This window comes from Neophocaena asiaeorientalis, unplaced genomic scaffold, assembly GCF_003031525.2.
Source record: "Neophocaena asiaeorientalis asiaeorientalis breed wild unplaced genomic scaffold, Neophocaena_asiaeorientalis_V1.1 scaffold154, whole genome shotgun sequence".
NCBI classification, from domain to species: Eukaryota; Metazoa; Chordata; class Mammalia; order Artiodactyla; family Phocoenidae; genus Neophocaena; species Neophocaena asiaeorientalis.
Genome location: NW_020172982.1, coordinates 1,236,743 through 1,260,139, shown reverse-complemented (window position 1 = coordinate 1,260,139; position 23,397 = coordinate 1,236,743). Strand labels below are relative to the sequence as shown.

Sequence of the window (23,397 nt, the reverse complement as noted above, 5' to 3'; positions counted from 1 at the left end):
CCTCCAGAGCAGATCTGGAGGTGTCCCATGGGTGATGGTTACACAAATCAGGGCTACAGCTGAGTATTTAAGCTCCTTGCTGTAAAGTCTTACCAAGCTTTAGTGAGGCTGAAGGAGTGCGAAGGGATGGTGTCGCCCCACTTACTCTCCCTGGGAGCACCTCCTTAGACCCTAGATGTGGCGGAAACCTGAAAGCCCGTCCCTCAGACTGAAGCTCCAGGACAAGTAAACAAGCGTTTTTCACAGAAGGATGGGTTGTGTTTCAGTTTGCTGTCTGTGCAGTTCCCTGGGGGTGGTGGCCTACCAATAACTGTCTTTCCAATTGTTACAGCCCTGTGGAACACAGTACCTTCAGCTCCTTGGCCACCAGGGCCAGGGGATCAAGGGGTGTCCCCTGTGTGGATTGTGTGCACGTGCTGGCTTTAGCAAGGCAGCTGCAGAGCATAGGGAGTGGGGCACAGTCACCAGCTTCAGAAAGGCACTGGGAAAATGTCTGGACTGCACACACCTGTGGGTTTTAACAATGCAGCAGGAGAATGCCTTGCTCATGCGTGTGTGCTGGCTTTACGCTGGGAGTGAGGGAATGCCCCGACCATCCATGCTCACCAGCCCCATCCAGGAAGCAGGGTGCTGCAACTACCCACATTCTCTGGCTTCAGCGAGGCGGCAGGACTGTGCCTGGAAACGTGGCAAGAGATGTGCTCTTGGGGCAGGTGGAGAGTGTAATAACGGCACCTGCCAGCACCTCTGTCTCCAGGGAGAGTTTCAACTGCTGCCTGTCCCTTCAGCAGAGGCTTCTAGGTTAGCAAGTGAGTCCCCTTCACATATAGTCTAGATGCTTTTCAAACTGCTGTTTGTTCACTGGGTCTTGGGGTGTGTGAGATTGCTATGTGAGCCCTTTGAAAAGGAAATCTCAGTTTCTTATAGCACTTTGGGTCCCTTGGACACCACCTGTTGGTTTTCTTAGCCAGGTATTTTGGGGGTTCCTCTCTCTGATGTAGCTCCCAGGGGTTGGGGTGTCTGATGTGGGGTACCAACCCCTCATTTCTCCAGAAGAAGTGCTGGATTGGTGAGATCCCCCCTATTGTGAGTCACCATGCCAAGGGTGGGGATTTTGCTAAGACCATGTCTCTGCCTTTCCTACCCATCTCGATGTGGTCCTTTTAACCTTTGTTGTGAAGAAGTAGTTCATGTAGCTTTCAAATCTTTTTTTTTTCCTTTAACACGTTTATTAAACGTTTCTCATGAGATAGGCACTGAGGAAAATAAAAGCATGAATAGGACCAACTGCTCCAATTATCTATTTGAGGACACACACACATAAACAACTGTAAAACAATTCGACAAAGGTTTGTATGAGGTCCTGCTGGAACAGGGAGAAGGGGGTCAGGTGTTTAGCCTGGCTGTCTGGAAGAAAATTCCAGAGAAAGGACATTTAAGTTGCTTCCTGAAGGGAACCCCACATGCATATTTCCAGAGGCAAGACAATATGAGGCCTGTTTGGGGAACAGAGTGAAATTCTACATGCACGTGAAGGAAGAGTTTTTTATTTATTTAACATTATGTCCCTGACATTTACTCTTCAAAGGACTTCAAATGCATGAGCTCATGCATTTTTCAAATCTTCAAATTAGGTTTCAGATCTTTTTCAAAGGGAAATGATCCAGATGTAGCTATAGATTTGGTGTGTCCATGGAAGGAGGTGAGGTTAGGATCTTCCTATGCCACTATCTTGGACTCCCCTCTCCTTGGCATTAACATTTCTAGACATTCTACCATGTCATGAGAAAATTAAAAGAAGAAATGTGAAGTGCATCAGTGAGTAAAGAAAATGAACAAAGGAGAACTGCTGGGGCAAGTGCAAGGTGAGCACATAGGGCTGTGTTCACATCATTTCTCTGCATCACACTTTCTTCATCTGTAAATGTGAGATAATTCATATTTATTTTGAAGTGTTATTATAAAAATTAAATAACCTATGTGCTGCTTGGCAGAATATAATCAATTAGATTTATTATTACTTAGATATCATGTATACTTTTTATTAATGTTAAAAGTTTAATAATGGTATTTTCATTGTATATTTATTTATGTTTGCCTTCTGTTTGAGCTAATGATCCCCGTTTTCTATTGAGAGTGGTGATTTAGTTTCCTTTGCTTGCAATTAGAGTAAAAATAAAAGAGTCAACTTAAAGAAAAACGTTAAGCAAGCAATAGTTCGGTAGGTACATGGACATAAATAAAAAATCTTGAAAGTGACATGGGAATGATTGAGTCTGTGAGTTAAGAGACTTTTCCACCACCCTATCAGACTCAAGATTCCCTTCTGTAACAAACTCTTGTATTTCCCTCTTTTCTATTTAGAACTGAAAAATCTAAATAATAAAACTTGCCTGCCTATAATGCACATTATTTTCAGAAAAGTTTTCAGACATTCTATATTACTAACAGTAATATAACAGAAATAAAAGTGAGGTTGTCTCTGGTAAAATAATATGGATCACAACATGAAATGCTCAGGTATGACAGACGACAACAGAAGATGTTATGAAGCAGTTGGATAATTGGACCAATATACAAAATCACTGTAAATGCAGCAGCTCCAAGTGCAGAACCTGGGCAGATGTGCAGAACCTGGGCAGATGTGCATATCCGTGACAAGTATTGGGAGACAGTGACAAGATTTTCTTAAATGGTGAAGTTCTAAATGAGATAAAGTTCAATCTTCTCTCACTACACTATGGTTTTATTCTTGGAAATTCAGTAGGAAATTAAAGTCTTCCCAAAAAAACACTGTGCGTTAAGTTCCAAGTTCAGGTCATTAGAAACCAGGGTTTTACTTCCTGGAAAGCCTAGTGGGGCATTAGAAAGTCATGCACTGCATAATACTGGACTGTTAACTACAGGTACTATTCTGTACAGACCTCTACAACTTACCCATCTTGCATAACTGAAACTTTATATCTACTGAGCAACAATTTTACATTTTCCGCTCCTCTCCACCCCTGGCAACTGCCATTCTATTCTCTGCATGTATGAATTTGGCCATTTGAGACACCTAATATAAGGGGAATCATGCAGTATTTGTCCTTCTGTAATTGGCTTATCTCACTTAGTATAATGTTAAGAGGATAGATCTCATGTTAAGTGTTCTTACCACAAAAAACAAACAAAAAAACACAAAAGAACACAGGAAATTTTTAGAGGTGATGGATATGCTTAGTACCTTGATTGTGGTGATGGTATCATGGCTGTATGCATATGTCCAAACTCATCAAAATATACACATTAAATTTTGAAACATTTTGTATATCAGTTATACCTCAATAAAGCTCAGGAAGAAAGGAGAGATAGAGAAAAGGAAGGAAGGAGGAAAGAAGGAAAGAGAAAGAGAGAGAAAGAAAGAAAGAAAAAAGAAAGAAAGAAAGAAGAAAGAAAGAAAGAAAGAAAGAAAAGGAAGGAAGAAAGGAAGGAAGGGGAAAGAAAAGAAAAGAAAGAGAAAGAAGAAAAGAAAAGAAGAGAAAAAAGAAAAGAATGGAAGAAAGAAAGTCAAGTTAAGCAGTGGACAATTCTTCAATTGCAAGACCACCCCATACATTACAGTATATCTAGCATCCCTGATTCCTGCCCATTAAATGGCAAAAGAACCCCCAATTTTGAGTCAAACACCCCCGGACACTGGCAGAATGCTCCTAGGAGGTGGTACCATTCCCACTCCCACAGACAACCAGTGGTTTAAAAGCAAGGACCTTAGAGTCAGAGGATTTTTACATATCCTGTTTTCTTTATTTATGATCTTGGGGAAGTGACTTAAATTCTAATCTGTCTAATGTAAGTGTAACCAGGTGTTATGGGTTTAATTTTGTTCCCCCAAAAGTGTAAGTTAGAGTCCTAACCCACAATACCTCAGAATGTAACCTTATTTGGAGATACAGTCTTTACAGAGGTAAGCTAAGATAAGGTCATTAGGGTGGGCACTAAACCAATATGACTGGTGTCCTTATAAAATGGGGAAATTTGGACACAGACACACATGCAGGGAGAATAGTATGTGAAGATGAAAGCAGAGATCAGGGTGATGCTTCTACAAGGTAAAGAATACCGAAGAGTGCCAGAAGCTAGGGGAGAGGGATGGAACAAACTTCTCCTGTCAGCCCTCAAAAGAAACCAACCCAACTGATACCTTGATATCCAACTTCGAGACTTCAGAATAGTGATACAATAAACTTCTGTTGTTTAAGCCACTCATTTTGTGGTAATTTGTTATGATAGCCCTAGCAAACTGATATATCAGGATAATGTTCTTGCAAAATTAACTATATCATTTTAATTTTCTTCTTAAATCTTTCTTTTCTTGCAGCATTTCTCTTCTTGTTGAATCTACTTAATATAAAAATAGGCTTGAAAGATAAGCTTTCTGCAGAGAAGATATGCTAAGATAAATGTATTAAGGTTGGGGTTTGTAGATTCAACCATGATGGTCTCCCATGACACAGAGATGATACAATTTTCTACTGCTAACATTTAAGCCAAGAAGCCAGAGTTAGGAAGAAGACAAATATGACATGACATCCCAGCTTGTCCATTCTCAGCTTCAGGGATTGTGAGAAAGTAGGGGAGGCCAGAAATAATCTCCTCTCTATGAGGTTTCACAGATTTGAAGCAGGGAAAAGCTGTGTGTGTGTATTTTTCTTATCAATTATTTTTTATTTCTTCCTTTTAAAAATTTTATGTTTTTTAATACATTTTAAAGGTTACTTTCCATTTAGAGTTATTACAAAATACTGGCTGTATTCCCCATGTTGTACAATATATCCTTGTACCCTACCTTACACCCAGTAGTGTTTTGATAACTTTTTTTTGAAATATTGAAGGCAGAAGAGACATTTTACCTTCCCTTTGGGACACTTGAAAGAACCTGCTTGTCAGACTACCTCTTTATCAGCATGAAGGTGGCTGCCCACTTTTGAGGAAACGTGATAGCATAAAGGATGCTCGAGTGTACTCAGAGTCTCCCTTTGCTTCCATGTGTGAAGGATGGGAATGCTCACCTAAGGTATCCATTATCTTCCCAAGGCTAGCAATACAGAGGATAGAGAACAATAATGAATGCCTTGATCAGTGGAATGATGAAAGAGAGGCAAAAATGAAGAGAGATCTATAGTGGTTTCAAGAGCTAAGCGGAAGTGAAGTCAGGTAGGGAGCATCACCAGACACAGAATGCAGCTGCAAATGCCAATAAGGGGAGCATCAGACAGATGGGTCAGACATGAAGCAGTGAACACACAAGGAGTTAGGGGGACCCTTTTTACACTATGCCATGAGTTAGTATAAGATCCTCACATCCCAACCATGCAAATGGAAATTTAGACAGAAAGAAAGGAGAAGGAGATGATAAAAAATTGTACTTATATCCCCAAAGCAATTATACCTTGCCTAAAGGGATTATTTAAAATACAGCAGTGGTCATGAAAACTTTGGTTTTGAAATATGCCCAATCCTTTCACAAAATGAAAGTAACTAAGATAGCAAAATCAGAAATCCAAAAACTACATTATCAACCAAACCATATGACAGTGTGTCCCCATAAACCTGAGAATACAGAATGATGAGCAATACCAACTAAGAAGCTAGACCCTTGCAGGAGCAGCAGCTTTATTAAAAAAAAAAAAAAAATGTCAGAAAGAAGGTTTTTAATAGCCCTAGAGCTTGGGACCTCATAATTTGTCAACAAGTGTCTACTCCCCAAAGAAGAAATCCTCTGTAAGTAGAGGATTCCACACACAGATCTGAAAATGATTAAAACTAACACAGAGCTTCCCAGTCTCCAATTTGCAGGTGAGTGAGAATGGGCTACAGAAAGGTAGGATGGTGTTGGGGTTGCCTGAGCCTCCAATGTTCTCAGAAAACCCAGCAGAAATTCTTTCCTGGATGTATAGAACTCACTGAGGTATAGAACTATACCCAGGAGAAACTGCTCAAACCAGAGCCCTACTTGGTCAGAGCAGGAAAATCAGGGTAAAGAAAGGAAACATTTCTAATACTAGTGTGAAACAGGTCCTCACTAGGAGAGGAGACCTAACTCAGAAAGAAACCAAAATTGTAAGCTATATGGGGAAAGTATTAAAAAAAGAAAACTTTTTGGGAATGGCAAAAGGAGACATAGGTTTAGGAAAGTTTTCCTAGCACACCTCTATATTCAATATTCTTAAAGTTGAGAAAAAAAATCAAACATGACAATAGAAAAAGATAAAAGAGGAGAAAAATTATCTGACTACAGATACAGAAAGTAAAAACACATCCAAAATGTTCCATAAGCACACAAAACCCAAATATTTCAAAATAAGCAAAAAGTAATTAAGAAAATTTACAAACTTTGAAATAACTACATACATAACCTACATTGATTTATAAAAGCTCAGAAATAGTATGACTAGGAGTTATGGGATGAACTGTATGCCCTCAAAAATTGATATGTTGAAGTCCCAATCCCCATTACCTCAGAATGTGACTGTATTTGGAGATGGGAGTCTTTAAAGATGTAATTACTTAAAAAGAAGTCATTTGGGTGGGCCCTAATCTAATATGACTGGTGTCATAAGAAGATGAGATTAGGACAAAGACACACAAAGGGAAGACCATATGAAGACACAGAGAAAAGACAGCCATCTATAAGACAAGGGGAGAGGCTTAAAAAGAAACCAACCATTCCAACACCTTGATTTGGGGCTTCTAGCTTTCAGGAATGTAAGAAAATTAATTTCTGTTGTTTAAGCCACCCAGTCTATAGTTTGTGATGGCAGTATGAACTAAGATACAAGTCAAAAGAGTGATATAAATAATATGACCTAACTGAGCTCAGGAGAGGATAAATGAAAGATAAAGAACTGAAGACTTAAAGAGAAGAAATACAAGTGTGAATAGATACCACAAAAGGAAAGGAAAGGAAATAAATTGCACAAGGTGAAAAACTGAAAACAAAAAATAAAATAAATGAAAAAGAGGAAGAAAATGATAGGTACAGAGGACAGGCAAAGAAGATCCAACACACATGTAATAAGTGACTGTAAAGAGGAAAATCAAAGTGAGAAAACAGATTAATGATAATTAAAATTCAAGAAAAATTTCCCCAAGTAAAAGGGTCTTAAACATAAATACTACAGGGCACATCACATATCAGAGGAAAAATCTGATCCAAAAAATTCTAAACCAGGTATCAGTAAACTGGCCTGTAGGTCAAATCTAGCCCACCTCCTGTTTTTGCAAATAAAATATTTATTGGAAGACAGTAACACCCATTCATTTACATATTTTCTTGGGTTGTTTTCACACTATGGTGACATAGGTGGGTACTTGCAACATAGGCTGTATGGCCTGCAGAATGTATAATATTTACTCTCCGGCACTTTACAGAAAGAGTTTGCTGACCTTGGCCTATGCCAAGATATATTCCAGTAAAACTATTAGATTATAATAAAATGAAAAAATGAAATGAAATAATAAAATAAAATAAATTCATTGAACATCCAGGACAAAACACCAACTCACTTAATTAGCGGCACTTTTAGGGTAAAATAATACTCTATGCCAGTACACAAAAGAATAACATAATTGAGATAGTAAAGTGAAGAAAATATAAACCAAAGGTTTAATTTTCACCCGAATTGATCTACAAGTACAAAGGTCACAGTCATATTGTTATTAAAATGCAGGGGCTCAGGGAAACAATTTCCATGAGCTCTTCCTAAGACGGCTCAGAAAACAAGCTTCTGACAATGAAGAAATTATTGGAGAAGCTTTAGGACAGAATATAAGGTGATCATTATTTCACTGTAGCAACAAGATTAAATAAAGGAGGATAAGAGTGACAAAATACATGCAATTGTTATTTGAGCTGACAATGTAAATATAACTATGAAAGAGGTGAGAGAGGAACATAGAGTGATAATAAGGAAAGCAGACCATGCATGCTGATTATCTTATAGATATTAACTGGTACTAAAAGGACATTACTTTAAACTAGCTTGTGGGGAGAGAAAGGAGGGAGAAGTGGTTCCTGGGTAACTATAACATTGCTTATGATAGAAAATGAAGACAAAAATCTTTAAAAAGTGGGACTATACAATATAAACACACCACATAAAAGATAACTTTTAGAAAAAACACAAAACTTTCTAAATAACAACAGTAGTACATAAAAAAGAGAGAGAGACAGAGACAGAAAGAGCAAAGAAAACAGATAACATTCTAGAGGGAACACAAATGTCCATCAGTAGGGGAGTCGTTGAACTGAATCATATGATGTAATACTATGCAAATGAGTGATCACATTTTAGAGGGAACACAAGTGTCCATCAGTAGAGGTTTATTTAACTGACTATGTAATACTATAATGGATCCACATGATGTAATACTGTAATTGACTAGGATGGATCCCTATGATGTAATATCATGTAATACTATAATGAATCCACCTGATGTAATACTGTAAGTGACTAGGGTGGATCCACCTGATGTAATACTATGATTGATCCATATGATGTAATACTGTACAAAAGAATGAGTGATTGTCATCCAGCATATGTTGTTCTAAAAGGTATACACAGTTGTAAAAGATATTGCTCTGCAACTATAGAATAGTGTGCAAAGTATGCTGCATGTAAAAAAGGAGGGAACCACTCTATAAGTAAAGTATTGCTGATATTAAAAAAAAAACAATGAGGATAAACACCAAATTTATAAAATTGTTACCCTTGGTTCAGGTACCCATACATTTGTTTGTCTAGAATAGCCGTGGTTAATGCCTTTTGTATATCAGCAGAGTGGAGGGGACTGCTTTTTGAAAAGACATCGTAATGGTCTATTACTGATGTATAGGTAGAATCTGGGCAATTTAAAGGGAGGACAAGAAATAAGAAATGTTAACTCCTGCACATAAAAATATAAAATATTACTCTCTGTATTTTAGCCAAAGAAAAGTTTGAGTATTATGCTTATCTGTGAAGCTAGTTGTCTTCTTATTTATTACCTAATTTTTAAAAACCTTATTCTTTCTTGGTGCCTTTAATGATTTCCATCCAAAGGGGTCCAAGGTTGTAGGCATCTTTATAAAAAACTAGGCTCGGGAAACTCTTTTAGGGGTTCACTTCCACCCTGTGCTTTGTATTTCTACTTTTCTGACCTCCAAAGTCTCCACCCTTTGGCCTTGCCACCTAAATTCTCCTCCTTGGCCTTAACCTTTCTCAGAGGTGCCACATTTGGATATTGTGAGAAGGCTTAAAAAGGAAGAAACAAATGGATTTGGAGAGACCTGTACAAGGCACCTATCTTAAGAAGGACAAGTCTGCAGTCAGCGGATATTTCAGACAAAGCCTCTCCTTTTCCCTTTGTTCACCAGATGGCGGTTTTATCACTCCCTACCAGTTTGCATTCTCAGTGACCAACTCCATTTTCTTTTATCTCAGGCCCCCTTTTCAGTGATTGTGGTAAAATTAGATAGAGCTAGAATCCTTTTATTTTATCGTATTTGCAATGTAGGCCTTATCTATTGACACTGGGAAGGACACAATGGTCTGAACTGTGTTCCTGGTGCCAAAGAACTGGAAATCCTATCCCTCCCAGAGGGCTGCTTGCCAATACTTCCTGACTACCATGCATCCAAAATTCACACAATCAAGGACTGTTCTCCAAAGACAAATAACTTTTAAAAGATATCTATTAGATAGATAGATAGATAGTTGATATCTATTCCCATGTAGGAACCAAGCACTGTGGAAACTATACCCATCCCTAGATACTTTTTCATTTAGAAGAGAGTCAAAACCATAGCCACAAGAAAATAGTATTGCCAGTGGCAGTGTTGAGTCCAGGAAAATGTACTCCCACCCTGAGACACTGTGTGTCTCTTATTTTGTCTCTAGAATTTAAGAATAGTGAGAAAGGCTCTGTGAACAGGAAACTGGAAGAGAAAATGCCTATGCTCATGTCCTTTAAATTAACTTCTTTTTCTGCTGTCAAACACTTGGATCTCTGTCCCTAATGACTGACGCTGAGATGTGGTTCTTAAAGATGGAAAACTATCTCTGAATAGTTAACTATCTCTGGATCTGTTAATATATTAACAACCATCATATCTGATATATATCTTAAGCATGACCACAATATAATACACTTTATTTTAACATATATTGCCTCAGTTAATATATTGACATTGAATAATTGTAATTCTAATGCTAAATTTTCAGGTAGTTTATGCTGTTAATGGCTAAAACAAGGCCATCATCCAAGTTATTTGTGGAACTTCAATAACAGACTGTATTTATATAAAATACCATTAAGGCTTAGTGGGAGTTATGGAGCAATTACAGCAATGGGAGTTAAAAGAAGGTGGGTGACCTTTCACAACTGTCCAAGGAGCACCCATCAGAAAAAGCCAACTCACCGTTCTTCTTGTAGAACATAATTTCTCCTTTGAATTCTGCTTTTTCCTCCAAGGACTTTTCTATCTGAAGCATCAGTTGCTCGTTGGTCTCAACCCCGAATAAGAATTTGCAGCTACAACTCTTCTGCATGACTTCTGTTCGGGCAAATCCAGCAAGCTCACAGAAGCCATCCGAACAGTAGACTATGGGGAAACCCTTAGCCACCTGGGCGTTGGCGAGGATGAAGTTGCTATCTGTAGAGCAACAAGAAGACAGCAAGTAAACAAGCATGAGAAATTCTTTGTAAATTGCACTTTCAGTAACAAATCACAAGCACATATGTTTAGCCCACATTACCTAAAATGCAAGTCCTGATGGGCTGGGGTGGAAAAAAAGACACCCCAAAACATAGAACGGCATTGCCCAGCAGAAGTATGTATTAAGCTCCGACATTGGTTTGCATTTTGAAACACACCATGGAGGGAAGAGAGTATTCCTTGGCCTGCTTTGAGGCACTTACCATCTACCTAACAGTAAGGGATGGTGCTTCTGAGTGTGGCTTCTGGTTCATAGCTTGAATCTGCCACTTGATGTACAGATGACCTTGAACAAATTACTCACATATTCTGAACCTCAGTTTCCCTAGGTTTGGTTTCCCTAAAAGCAGACCATGAGGCAAGGATTTGACTGTAAGCAGTTTATTTGGCAGGTGATTCTAGGAAGTAAGGAAGTGGGCAGGGAGGAAAGGTAATAAAGGGTGAGACAGAAAGGGGTTTACAGATATGAGCAACTGAGGCTCAATCACACAGGGACACACAGAAGAAATGACTAGGCAGAACACAGCTCAAACTTTTCCCAAAGAGGAGAGAAAGCCAGGGTATTTATCCACCTCCATGAGTGTCTATACCTCATTGGTTAGGACACTTTGGGGTTGTCAATATGTTAGCACTTTGGCCTGCCCACTTGGGCTGAACACATTCTCCGGAGGTCACTTGGGCAACACGATGCTGGAAGCCACCGTATATAAGGAAATGGTCTGCACAGCAACTTAAGGCTGAGTCAAGGAGATCCTGGGAGGGCACTGACAGGTGTACGGAGAGGGTGATACTATTCCTTACTTCACAGATGTTGTAGAGATTCGTGAGAAATGCTTAGCACGATGTCTGGCACAAATAAGTACTCAATAAAAATTATTATTGAGAGTACCGTTCACATCTTATGGCTACTATATTAACAAATAAGAATGTAGGGCAATAAAAAACAGGACACAGTTGTTAAGCGCTTAGAGATAACTTCTGGAGGACAGCCTGAAAGACAACATTCAAGGGAGGTTCAAATTTTTTGAGATTAACTTAGAGGCAAAAACACGCATATTAGAGATGGGGTGTAAGACAAGACATGTATAAAATGCGTTGGTGGGTGACTTTCAGGTTCAGAATGAATTAGAGACTATTATGAAATCACTCATTCATTCGCTGACGAAACTAAAGTTGAACAGTGTCAGTGTATCAGACAGTATTAGAGGCTGGGATTTTAAAGATAATAAAAAGAAAACGAGAAATGGAAAGAATTGTGGCATAAATTGTTAAATGAAAAAAAATTATGATTTGGTGTAGTATGTTATTAGATGAACTATTTGTCAGAAAATATATAAACCCATATAGACATGTATGTGTATCCCCAAACAGGAAGTGTTTAGGTATACCTAAAACCAGGTGGGTTAACTGGTAACTGCAGATGTCTTCAGAGAGAGCAACTATGGGCAGAGGTGATAGGAATACTTATTTTTGCCATATTCTTACTATATCCTTTGAATTTTATATCATATGCTTTATGTATTACTTATTAAAAGACTAGGATTTTAGGGTTTCCCTGGTGGCGCAGTGGTTGAGGGTCCGCCTGCCGATGCAGGGGACGCGGGTTCATGCCCCGGTCCGGGAAGATCCCACATGCCGCGGAGCGGCTGGGCCCGTGAGCCATGGCCGCTGAGCCTGTGTGTCTGGAGCCTGTGCTCCGCAACGGGAGAGGCCACAACGGTGAGAGGCCCATGTACTGCAAAAAAAAAAAAAAGAAACAAGAAAAAAAACTAGGATTTTAAAAGAGGTTTGCAGCAGACATCATCATATCTTGTATGCCATGAGAAAAGAGGAATTCCAGCTACTTCTTGGTGGCCAGCAGGACAGGCACTGATGATCTGTTCCATGGGCTTTCCCATCTCTTTTTAAACATCTGTTGCATGTTTCCATAGACCCCCATCAGCTGGCAGAACCAAACCCACTCTACTCAGGTTTGCTCCAATCACCTCCTAAGCCCAGAGTAAAAATCCAAGTGCTAACATCTGCATCCTGCCTGGGCCGGGCTTACCCATCTCCTTGCCCAGTCACCCTCTCCCTCTGCAGAACAGTCAGAGCTTAAAATCCGTACTGGGAAGCCTTCAGTGGCACATTGTTTTGAGGCCATGGGAGTGAATTAAATTATCCAAGACTAATGTTTAATTCTCTCACACTTTGAAGAAGCATCTATTGATGGTGTACTTTGTGATGGACTTTGTTCCAGGTGCAGAGAGAGGCAGAAAAGTGTATTAGATGCAGTCCCTGCCCTTAAAGATCAGCCTTGAACCTATGGGAGTTCCCAGCTAGGTCCAGAGGGGGGCACCCTCCTATTGGTATTGGTCTCACCAACTCTGCACGGTTCTGGGTAACTCTCTTACCAATAGTTTCTCTTCCTCCTTCCATTCTAAAATTTAGGCTGAGAGCTAGCTTAGAAAATGCAAATGCAGAACATTGGCAAAGTACTCAAATGTCCTGAAAGAGCTTTTAATGTTTTTTCAGAAGCCATTTTTCAGTCGACTGCTGACATGTTTATTGACTCTACTATATGCCATGTGACATGGTTCTACCATATGGCAGTTCCTAGAGTGAGGTGACAGGGGGGTGTAAAAAGATGAATAAAGTATAATCTCTAGCTTTAGGATGTTACAACATAATTAAAGAAATGCATGAATATCTGTAACATTAAAATACAGCATATCGTAAGTACCAAATCAGTGGTACACAGATAACTACTCCCAGAGTTGAGAAACTGAAGATCCAGGGCTTTTAAAATGACTAGCTAGGAATAAGACAAAAATGGGTGGAGATAATTATCAAAAGACCTGGAGGGTTGGAGCAGATGCCTGGATGGCCCAGGCTCAGAGTATGAATGGAGAAATAGGAATTAGAGACAGAGAAAATACATAACATTACATTTTGTCCTAAAGTCCAGTTTCCCATCATTTAAATAGCCACAATAGTTTTCTTTTGTTAGTTTTTATCTGTCTTTCTACTTTTGACCCTTGCAGGGACTTGTATTTTATAGCTGTGTCTTGCACATAGCATGCATTTAAATTTTTTTAAAGTACAACATGAAGATACATCCACCAACCTGAGACTGATATATTTACTTTTATTATGGTTACCGTATTACATTGTCTTTTTCTTTTTTTTACCAACTTAATTGGTGCTTTCTCTTCACTGTGTTTTGTTATTTTGCCTTTTCCATTTTCAAAAATTAGAAAATATAACACACCTGAAAAAAGGTTTAATAACAGTATTTAAAAACAACAGTAAACACCCATGGATGGTGAAACCCCCTGTGAGCACCACACAAATTGTATTTCCCTCCTTCCCCAAAGAAGAAAACCATAACTTGAATTTTTGTAATAATCATTCCCATTTACATAGTTTTTTACCACTTACATATGTATCTTCATGTTGTCTATGTTGTGGCCTCTCCCGTTGTGGAGCACAGGCTCTGGACGCGCAGGCTCAGCGGCCATGGCTCACGGGCCCAGCCGCTCCACGGCATGTGGGATCTTCCCGGACCGGGGCACGAACCCATGTCCCCTGCATCGGCAGGCAGACTCTCAACCACTGCGCCACCAGGGAAGCCCCCTTAGCATCTTTATAATTGTTTATGGACATAAGAAAAGACCAGTCCTTCAGAGGTACAATAAGCTTCTGAAAAAAGCCGCTAAAGGATTCACCAAATTGCCTGATATGTGCATTTCAATTAAGGATTATAGTGTGTTTGGGGTACTGAATTCTTCCTGCAAATACCCTGCAAAAACAAAGCAAAACAGAAAAAAAAAAAAAAAAGTCATGCATTTGAGCTTTTCTGTTTATAGGTAGCACTTGTCCTGTCCTCGATATGTAATTGCATTTCAATTCGAGAGAATTTAGTGGCAGTCGGCTTCTCATAAAGCTTAGTGTACTAGCTACGTGAATAGTCCTTCTGTTTGGAAAAGAGTAGCTCCTCTTCCCAGCTATCTACTTAGAAACATATGCTTTTCTGAATACCAGTCCTGGAATCTCCAAAGAAAAAATGTGACATTTACTTTAGAATTATGTAAAACAAAGCCACTGCCGTAATGATTATGAACCCATCAGGGGTATATCACCAACCATACATGTGTCAAGGGTATTTAACCTTTTAAATTTTTTTTTTTTTTTTTGCGGTACGCGGGCCTCTCACCGTTGTGGCCTCTCCCGTTGCGGAGCACAGGCTCCGGACGTGCAGGCTCAGCGGCCATGGCCCACGGGCCCAGTTGCCCCGCGGCATGCGGGATCCTCCCAGACCGGGGCACGAACCCGTGTCCCCTGCGTCGGCAGGCGGACTCTCAACCACTGCGCCACCAGGGAAGCCCTAACCTTTTAAAGAATCAATTATGCATATGTGATATGCATCTAAATGCCACACAGCTTTTTCCTCCTTGTTTCTAGGTCATCCTTTTGTGTAAATTTAGTTTCGAAGTGCTGGCAAACAGTAAGATTTAAATGTGTTTACATTCTGAGTAGTTGATTATTTATCTAAATGGCTCCTTAGCCAAAAGTTTTCATGGATCATCAGAGGGAATCTCAGGGTTGGTGGAAACCCAGGTCATTTGCTCTGAGTCCCTACTGTAGGGTACCACTTTCCCATTCAAATGGAGATGTACTATTCATTGTGGACTGCCAGGCACAAAGGGAATGGGAGTTGGAAAGGAAAAATATAGAAGGAAAAAAAAGAGGAGAACGCAAACACTGATCCACTAATAGCTCCTTTCATCCTCAGCCCATTTTTCAGATGAGAACACTAAGACCTGGAGAACTTTAGTGTCCAGTCCAAGGTTTGAAGGGAGGGATTAAAATCCAGTCTATGTGACAAACAATGTTTACTACGTCATGCATCCTTTCTGTAAAGAAGTGACTTGTTCTCTACTTCCAGCAGAAATGGGTTAATTCTAGAAAAATATTTTTACCCCTTCAGTCTACAAAGACCTCAAAGGCACAGATTTTTCTCTATAGAGATCATTTATTAGAAGTTCATTGATGACATCTCCTAAACCGGTCTGGATCTCTCAACAACCTCTAGGACACTTCCTCATTTCCTCCAGAAAGTCAATATTTCAAAAACATGACAACAACTTTCTTGGCTCCAAAATATTTTGCATAGGCCCACTCCAGAGTTCCTCAGGAGACAAAGAAATGTAGTTGCAATTCAAATGATCTGGATTCTGACCTCTTCAGTATTCCTAAAATTTCCCCATTGAAATACCCTTCTACTAGGTAGAAGTGTATTTAGTGGCCGAAGCCACTAAATGTGCATTCCAAGGAGCCTAGAGGCACTGATCTAAGCTCGATAGATATTGGTTTGAAATCTCAGGTTAACTTAAAAATCCATCAGAATTTTGCATTTATGCTTGTTTGAGTGTTTTTTTTAATTATGTTTTAATATGGACCTGCCATATTTTTAATTCAATTGAAAATTCAGGGGGATATGCTGTTTGTTTTCTATGACTCTGCATACTGTTTAGTACACGCCTACATCACCTAAGTTTGAGAATCACGACTGGTGGTAGAATGGTGTATGCTTAAGAGATTGGACAGATCCAGATCACTCTCCCCCTCAACCTCGGTCCTTTAAGACAACCAGCTCAGCACCCAGTCTAAGAATCCTCCACATGGAGACCCCGAGCCAGTGACACCAAAAGACACACTGAGAGATACAAAGAGATACTAACTGGGCATCAAAGAGAAACCTGTACCCCTTGGCTCTTTCTGCCGAAGACACAGAAACTGAGACTTTGATGGTCCAGATCTTTATTTCTGAAAAGTGCCTCTGATACAGGTTTTCTTTTAAAACCAAATCTTGTGTTGCGTTAGCAAGTACTCATATGAACAGACTCGCACACCACACAGATGGGCAAACTTGAATCTTATAGGCCTCCATTTTCTTGTAGAGGGGAAGAAACAAGCATGAAATTTTAATTTTCTTTTATGGGTTGCTCCCAAGCTGTCTGAATTACACTTACATACAGGTCCAACAAAGACAACATCTGTACCTCTTGTGATATCGATCACGGTCATCTCTCGAGACTACTTTATCCAGGTACATAGAATATGAATGCTTATGACTTTAAAATATTTAAATGATCTTTGCACTTTATATTGCTTTCTGGGAGCTTAATTGTATCATTTCCAAGTATGATGGCATCTGTATTAGATTAATGGTACTGGCTGCAAGCTAAAGTCCTCGGTATGCTCTCTGCTAAAATTTAGAGGCTGCTTGGAATTGAGGACTTTTCTAACCTTACTTTAAAAAGCAGATGGCAAATTTGCAAAGAGGGATTCTCCTAGTCATTACAATTTACACATCACCTAGTAGCATGCTTCAAGTGGTTATATTGCTAACGTTCATCATTTATGGTTTGATTTCTAACATATTGCATAAATGATCACTTCAGGCAAAGATTAGAAGAAAACTTTGTAACAAAGCAAAGCTCAAAGCCAAAACCCTAGGGCTGAAGTCATAGTAGAAAGCAGAAAGTTGTGTATATGTATGAGAACATCTTGCTCTCTTAAGGCCAAAAAACAAGTAAACAAGGAGACAAATATAAACTAATGTGTTTCACCACCTCGCCAGTGAAGCTAGCAGCCTCACTGGGAACTTCTTAGAAATGGAGACTCTCAAGCCTCAGCACACACACCCTGAATAAGAGTCTGTATTTTAACAAGATTCATATGCACATTGTAAAGTCTGAGAAGCTCCTTTAGAATATCACTGGAAAGATCTAGAAGAACCTAGTCACGGTAAACGAATGAGGGAGGGCACCTACGTGGCTGAGAACAAAAAAGGAAAGGAGACTGATTTTCATCATATTCTCTTTTTAGTGTTTGAATTTTGTAGCATATGCATGAATACCTATTCGGAAACATATTAAAATGTATTTAACCATGCATTTGAATGGCTTAATAAAAATAACTTGATTAAAGACAAATAGTAATCTTGATGAAGTAGAAAGAATCTAGATCAACAAATTTTAAAATTTCCAATAAACAAAGATAAAAGCTCATTAAGACGAATAAATTCAAAGCAAGTTTAGTATACTCTTTATCATAATTTGGTATTAGCAAAATCACCAGTAAGTTTTGCAAATTCCATTTTTCAGCTGTGTGAACTTCAGTGGTGAGTGGTGCTATTTCTTTTCAGGTGCACTGTCTCTTAGAATTCAGTGAATGAGTTTCATTTAGAAAAAGAATGATTTTTAATTAAGACAGGAGGGCAGGATTCATCAAAAGTAAAATGAATGAGGGAGAAACCAGAAAATCTCAAAGGCAATAATAACAAAACGTGTTTGGTATTTTATCCACAATTGATTCTCTACGAATACATTTGAAATAATACTAAAATATGCCCCAGTTCTCTGGGGTTCTTGTCTAATAGAATTAGTCGTTTAGACAAATGGTCTTTCACATAATCTGTTTACTTTCTTAAAAATTAGATTATCTATACTCTGTCACTGGAATGTACACTCTAAGTGACAGTGGCTTGTTTTGTTCATTAATTTAGTCACAACCTCTGGAATGGTGCCTGGCACATAGTAGGTACTCAATAAGTATTTGTTAAGCAAATGAGTGAAATAAACTTGGAACCTATTAGTTTTTATTAAAGCACATCAAATGAGGGCAATTGTTTGTAGACAAATCTATTGTTTTATTATTTAGCAGGAATCATTTATAACCAGCAACTTTAAAAATAAAGTCAGAACTGTCCTGAACAGTCCATCTCATGCCCATAGTTTTCATCCTGACCTGCTACTTTTAGTAAAGTCTTCAGTAAGCAGAAATAGAAAATTTTATTTTCTATTAGGAAACCAATTAAGAAAAAAAAAAGAGAAACAAACAAATGAAGTTAAATAATGCCAAACAAAGCCCTTTCTCCAAAATATAAAATGAAATTATGAGGCACTTTCACTCAGTAAAGAAAACTACTGTGTGTACACGAATTCAGCATTTGGGAATCCTTAGGGACTCTTCAGGGCTACTTCGTAGTTTTCTAATCCAGGATACTGTCTTTTAGCCACTACCCTAGTGAAGGTAGGCTAACCTGTTTCCAACAGTGCCTAGAGAAAAGAAATAGGCATGATGTAAATATCCCTGCCTCATAATGTCTATTAAATAATAATGGCTATTATTCCTACATTTTCATATTCATGATTCCTGTCCCTCCCCACCTCTCCTCCCTCAAATCAAATATGAACCGTAAGTGAGCTGCCTGGGAAGGTCAAGCTTTTTTCCAGCTTTTGCAAACAGAGGAGGAGAATGCACGGTGTTCACTATACTTTCTCCCTTTTCAAATATATAAGACTGGATGATACAAAAATCCCAGCTCTCCCAGTCCAGAGGAGGCATCAGGGAGAGAGGAAGTTAGGCAGAAACTGACAGGGAGGGCTTAACAAGCCTTGGCAATCGGGGAACCTGGATTTTCTGGCACAAGTCTCATTTTATTCTCTTAAATAAACAAATTACCAAATAGGTAGCTAATTGTGGTTTCAATTTTACACCCTTGTAAAACTTTTCTTAGGAGTTTATTTAAAGACAAAATAAGATCACGTGACAATATTTTTGTTCAGAAAGACATAGCTATTTCTTTGGGCATCTTACTGGACCTATTGAAAGACAGATTAAATGGAACGCAGCAAATGAAACCAGCCACATTCTGTGTCTATTCAGATTCCCCAAATATTTCATTTAACTTGTCCCTTGATCATCCTCCAGCACAACCTAGAGTTTGCTTGCAATGACACTTAATTCGAAGAATATTTCCTTTTAATTTCAAACAAACTAGAACAGGCTCTTTACTGCACATACGTGAAGATTTGAAAAAAGGGGATTCATTCAGCCATATTTTAGTCATTTTATTATTTTTCTTTTACACTTCAAGGGCTTTCCAATTTAATTTTTTTTTTTTTTTTTTGCGGTACACGGGCCTCTCACTGCTGTGGCCTCTCCCGTCGCGGAGCACAGGCTCCGGACGCGCAGGCTCAGCAGCCATGGCTCACAGGCCCAGCCGCTCCGCAGCATGTGGGATCTTTCCGAACCGGGGCACGAACCCGTGTCCCCTGTAACGGCAGGCGGACTCTCAACCACTGCGCCACCAGGGAAGCCCCACCAATTTGAATTTTTGAAGACAACAGATACAAATTAGTGTGCCCAGTGCCCCAGAGTGGGCTGACTTTCCTCTCTCCCTTCAAACTTTGTTTATATTCTATGGAAGCTAATGCAATGCAAATGTTTCTCATCATTTGGTAGCTTTTTCCAGAACCTCATCTAGCCACTGCATAGTCTTCTCTGCTTCCCAGTACTCAACGTTAAACAAGAAAGATGAGGGGTTCTACAAGAGAGAATTAATTTAGGTAGCAGGAAACACAAGAGTAAAAGAATTTGATAGTTACAGTTATTCCACAGCTGTAATATTAGCATTTTTATTCTAGTGTCTTTATAATGATGCAGAGAGAGTACAAAACTTGAATTAAGGTGATAGCTGCAGGTCTCTGGGAATTTGTGGGCGAGGTGGAGGCAAGATGAAGATGACAATAATGTAGAAGCAAACCAACACAGGTCAATGCTGACTCGGCGTTAGTAAACCAAGATAACTAGGAAAGAGGCGGCTAAATAAATTAGACAGAAATAAGGCAGACAGTAGGTGCTGTTTATTAAACAGGTATGATATGCCAGGCTCTCAGGTCCGCATTTTGCATTTCTGGTCCTCACAAAAGCATCTTATGCTTTTATTACAGATGAAGGGGGTTTGGCTTATAAAGGTTGAGTAACGTGACAATGCAAGTTAAAATATCCTCAGAGCTACAATACTCCTGATCTCGGTGGATGACAACAAGAAGTGAAGGAGAGCTAGAATCTGCATAGGGACATCACCAAGTCCACTGTTTCCTAAAGTGCAGCCCTGGTCCACCTCGCCTATTGGGATCTCCTAGGATGCTTATTAAGGTTGCAATTTCTCAGGCCTCACTTCAGATCTATTAAATTAGAATCTCCAAGGGATGGGAGCCCTGGATCTTCATTTTAAACAACACCACTAGATGATATATATTTCCAAAACAATTGAGACCATCTGCCCTAATGGAAGGTTCACATCATATACATCAGCCTCATCTTGGGAAGGGGATATCCACTTTGTAGGTGAGTATATATTTAATACATAAGGTTTTGGAGAATTCTGTTCTAAATAATAACCCCTTTGATTTTATGATTTTTCTATCATTCCTAAAGACACTTTTAATAATTAGCTCAGTTAATAGTACTACAGGAGCTCAAAGTTTGGGGATGATAATAAAGGTCCATATATAACCTCATGCCCAATCTATAATCCCATAGGCCCTCTCTGCAATATTCTGTCTTGTGGTGGCACAAGTACCTACTGATGGGGACCTCACTCTTTCACAAACCAGTGACACCAGTGCTGTGACGGTGAAGGGTGCTAACCTTCCCCACATATGGATTGAACCCCTGCTTTGGTCTTATTACCTAGAATAATTTTTGCAAAGAAAAACATCATTCTCCTGTTTTAAATTTTTTAAAGGCTTTCCATGGCAATTGGAATGAACCTCAAACATTTCTATTATGGCCCGTAATACCTTATCTAGGATTTCACTTACTCCTTACCTGCTATCTAACATTTGAGAATGTCCTTCCCAGCTCTCTCCCAAGGCTTGTGCCCATGCAGTTTCTTCCCGCTGTGTTTCATCTTTCAGGTCTCAGACCAAATGTCCACTTTTCAGAGAGTCATTCCCTGACTATGTCATCTAAATAAGTCACCCCACATTATTTTCTATCATTATAGTCTGCTTTTTCTCTTAAGACTGAGTATTACAATTTTTAATGATGTTTCAACATGTTTATTTATGATTTCTTAGCCATTCGAACCCAAGCCCACTATATACAAAACTACAAATAGATGCTAAACTCTATAAGGAAATGGTCTATCCTTGGATATTCCATCATCAAGCACTTATGTGGGTGTGTATTTTTTTTAATTAAATCTTATCTCTATCAAACACACACACACACACACACACACACACACACACACACACACACACATTTTCCTGAGTGAATGCTATGGGTACATCTGAGTTATGTTGACCAGACACCATGGCAGCCACCTAACCTGCAACAAGAAAACTGCCTTTACATGAAAAAACTCATTTCTGTTATGATTAGATTTTAGGTTGAACACCTTTCAGACCTAAGTCATGAGGAGGTATAAATATGAAATAAAACATATCTGTGGGGCTTCCCTGGTGGTGCAGTGGTTGAGAGTCCGCCTGCCGATGCAGGGGACACGGGTTCGTGCCCCGGTCCGGGAAGATCCCACATGCCGTGGAGCAGCTAAGCCCATGTGCCACAACTACTGAGCCCGAGTGCCACAACTACTGAAGCCTGCACGCCTAGAGCCCGTGCTCCACAACAAGAGAAGCCACTGCAATGAGAAGCCCCTGCACCGCAACGAAGAGTAACCCCCACTCGCCGCAACTAGAGAAAAGCTCGTGTGCAGCAATGAAGACCCAACACAGCCAAAAATAAAAATAAATAAAATAAATAAATTTATTTAAAAAAGAAATATGATTTTCAGGATGGATTTTTAAATAAATCAACATAATCATGTTCTGAGTCAGAAGACATTGGGCGAGATGTGGGCTGTGACACTGCACGCTCTGTAGTTAAAAGAATGACCATAAGGTTCTTAGCAGGGCTTCCCCATCCTTTTCCCTGCTTTGCGAAAGTACAGATATGTGGGGTGGGAAGTAAGAGAAGGTTTTAGATAAATCAATGAGTCTTTCAGGCAAGTCTAATTACTTTGTGTTCAAATGAACTTATTTTCACTAGAAGTGCATGCTTTCATTATCAAACTAATGTAGCCATATTACAAAGCCTTAGGAAACCAGAGAAAAAATAAACATGTTCCCCATGATTCTACCTTTCTCAGCTACTGGTCATAATTTTAAACTAGTTTCTTAAACTTTTTAACTAGTCATAAGTAATCATATAATTGTGAAACTGATTTTTTTTTTCACTTGTTATTACCTGGCCAGGTTAATAAGATCTGTTCAGTTAGATATTTGGATAAGTCAGCTTGCAGGTATTCAGGAAGATATTTTAATTTTCATTAAAAGAGAGATATGAGAAAAGAAATGCTCTCATCATCCGAGCCACTGTGCCCTTTTACCTTCTCTTCCCACTCATTCCTGTCTTGGAATTTAATTGTGGTGTCTAGAGCTGTGGCAGTCATTCTGTGACCTTGAGGTGGCATGCCTGAGTGTGGCAGAACTAAAGGGTGGAAAAAGCTTAAAATTTTTGTGACATCTTTAAATAACAGAATTAATGCCAGTATTTACCTCTATATTCCCTTCTCCCTTTCCTTCTCCCCACAGGTAACCACTAGTTTATTCTCTATATCTGTGAGTCTACTTCTTTTTTGTTATATTCACTAGTTTGTTGTATTCTTCAGATTCCATACACAGGTGATGTTATACTTTCTCTGACTTATTTCACTTAGCGTAATACCCTCCAAGTACATCCATGTTGCTGCAAATGGCAAGATTTCATTTTTTTTATGGCTGAGTAGTATTGCATTGTATAAAGTGACCACATCTTCT

The 23,397-nt window shown here is 39.1% G+C and overlaps 1 protein-coding gene across 1 annotated transcript in view; it reads right to left on the bottom strand.

Annotated features, from left to right (window-relative positions):
- KCNH8 (potassium voltage-gated channel subfamily H member 8) overlaps nt 1-23,397 on the bottom strand; it is a 384,779-nt gene that overhangs the window by 247,467 nt on the left and 113,915 nt on the right. The window contains exon 2 of the mRNA XM_024742050.1: nt 10,442-10,675. Coding sequence (XP_024597818.1) covers nt 10,442-10,675 — 234 coding nt within the window. The remainder of the gene's footprint in view (nt 1-10,441; nt 10,676-23,397) is intronic.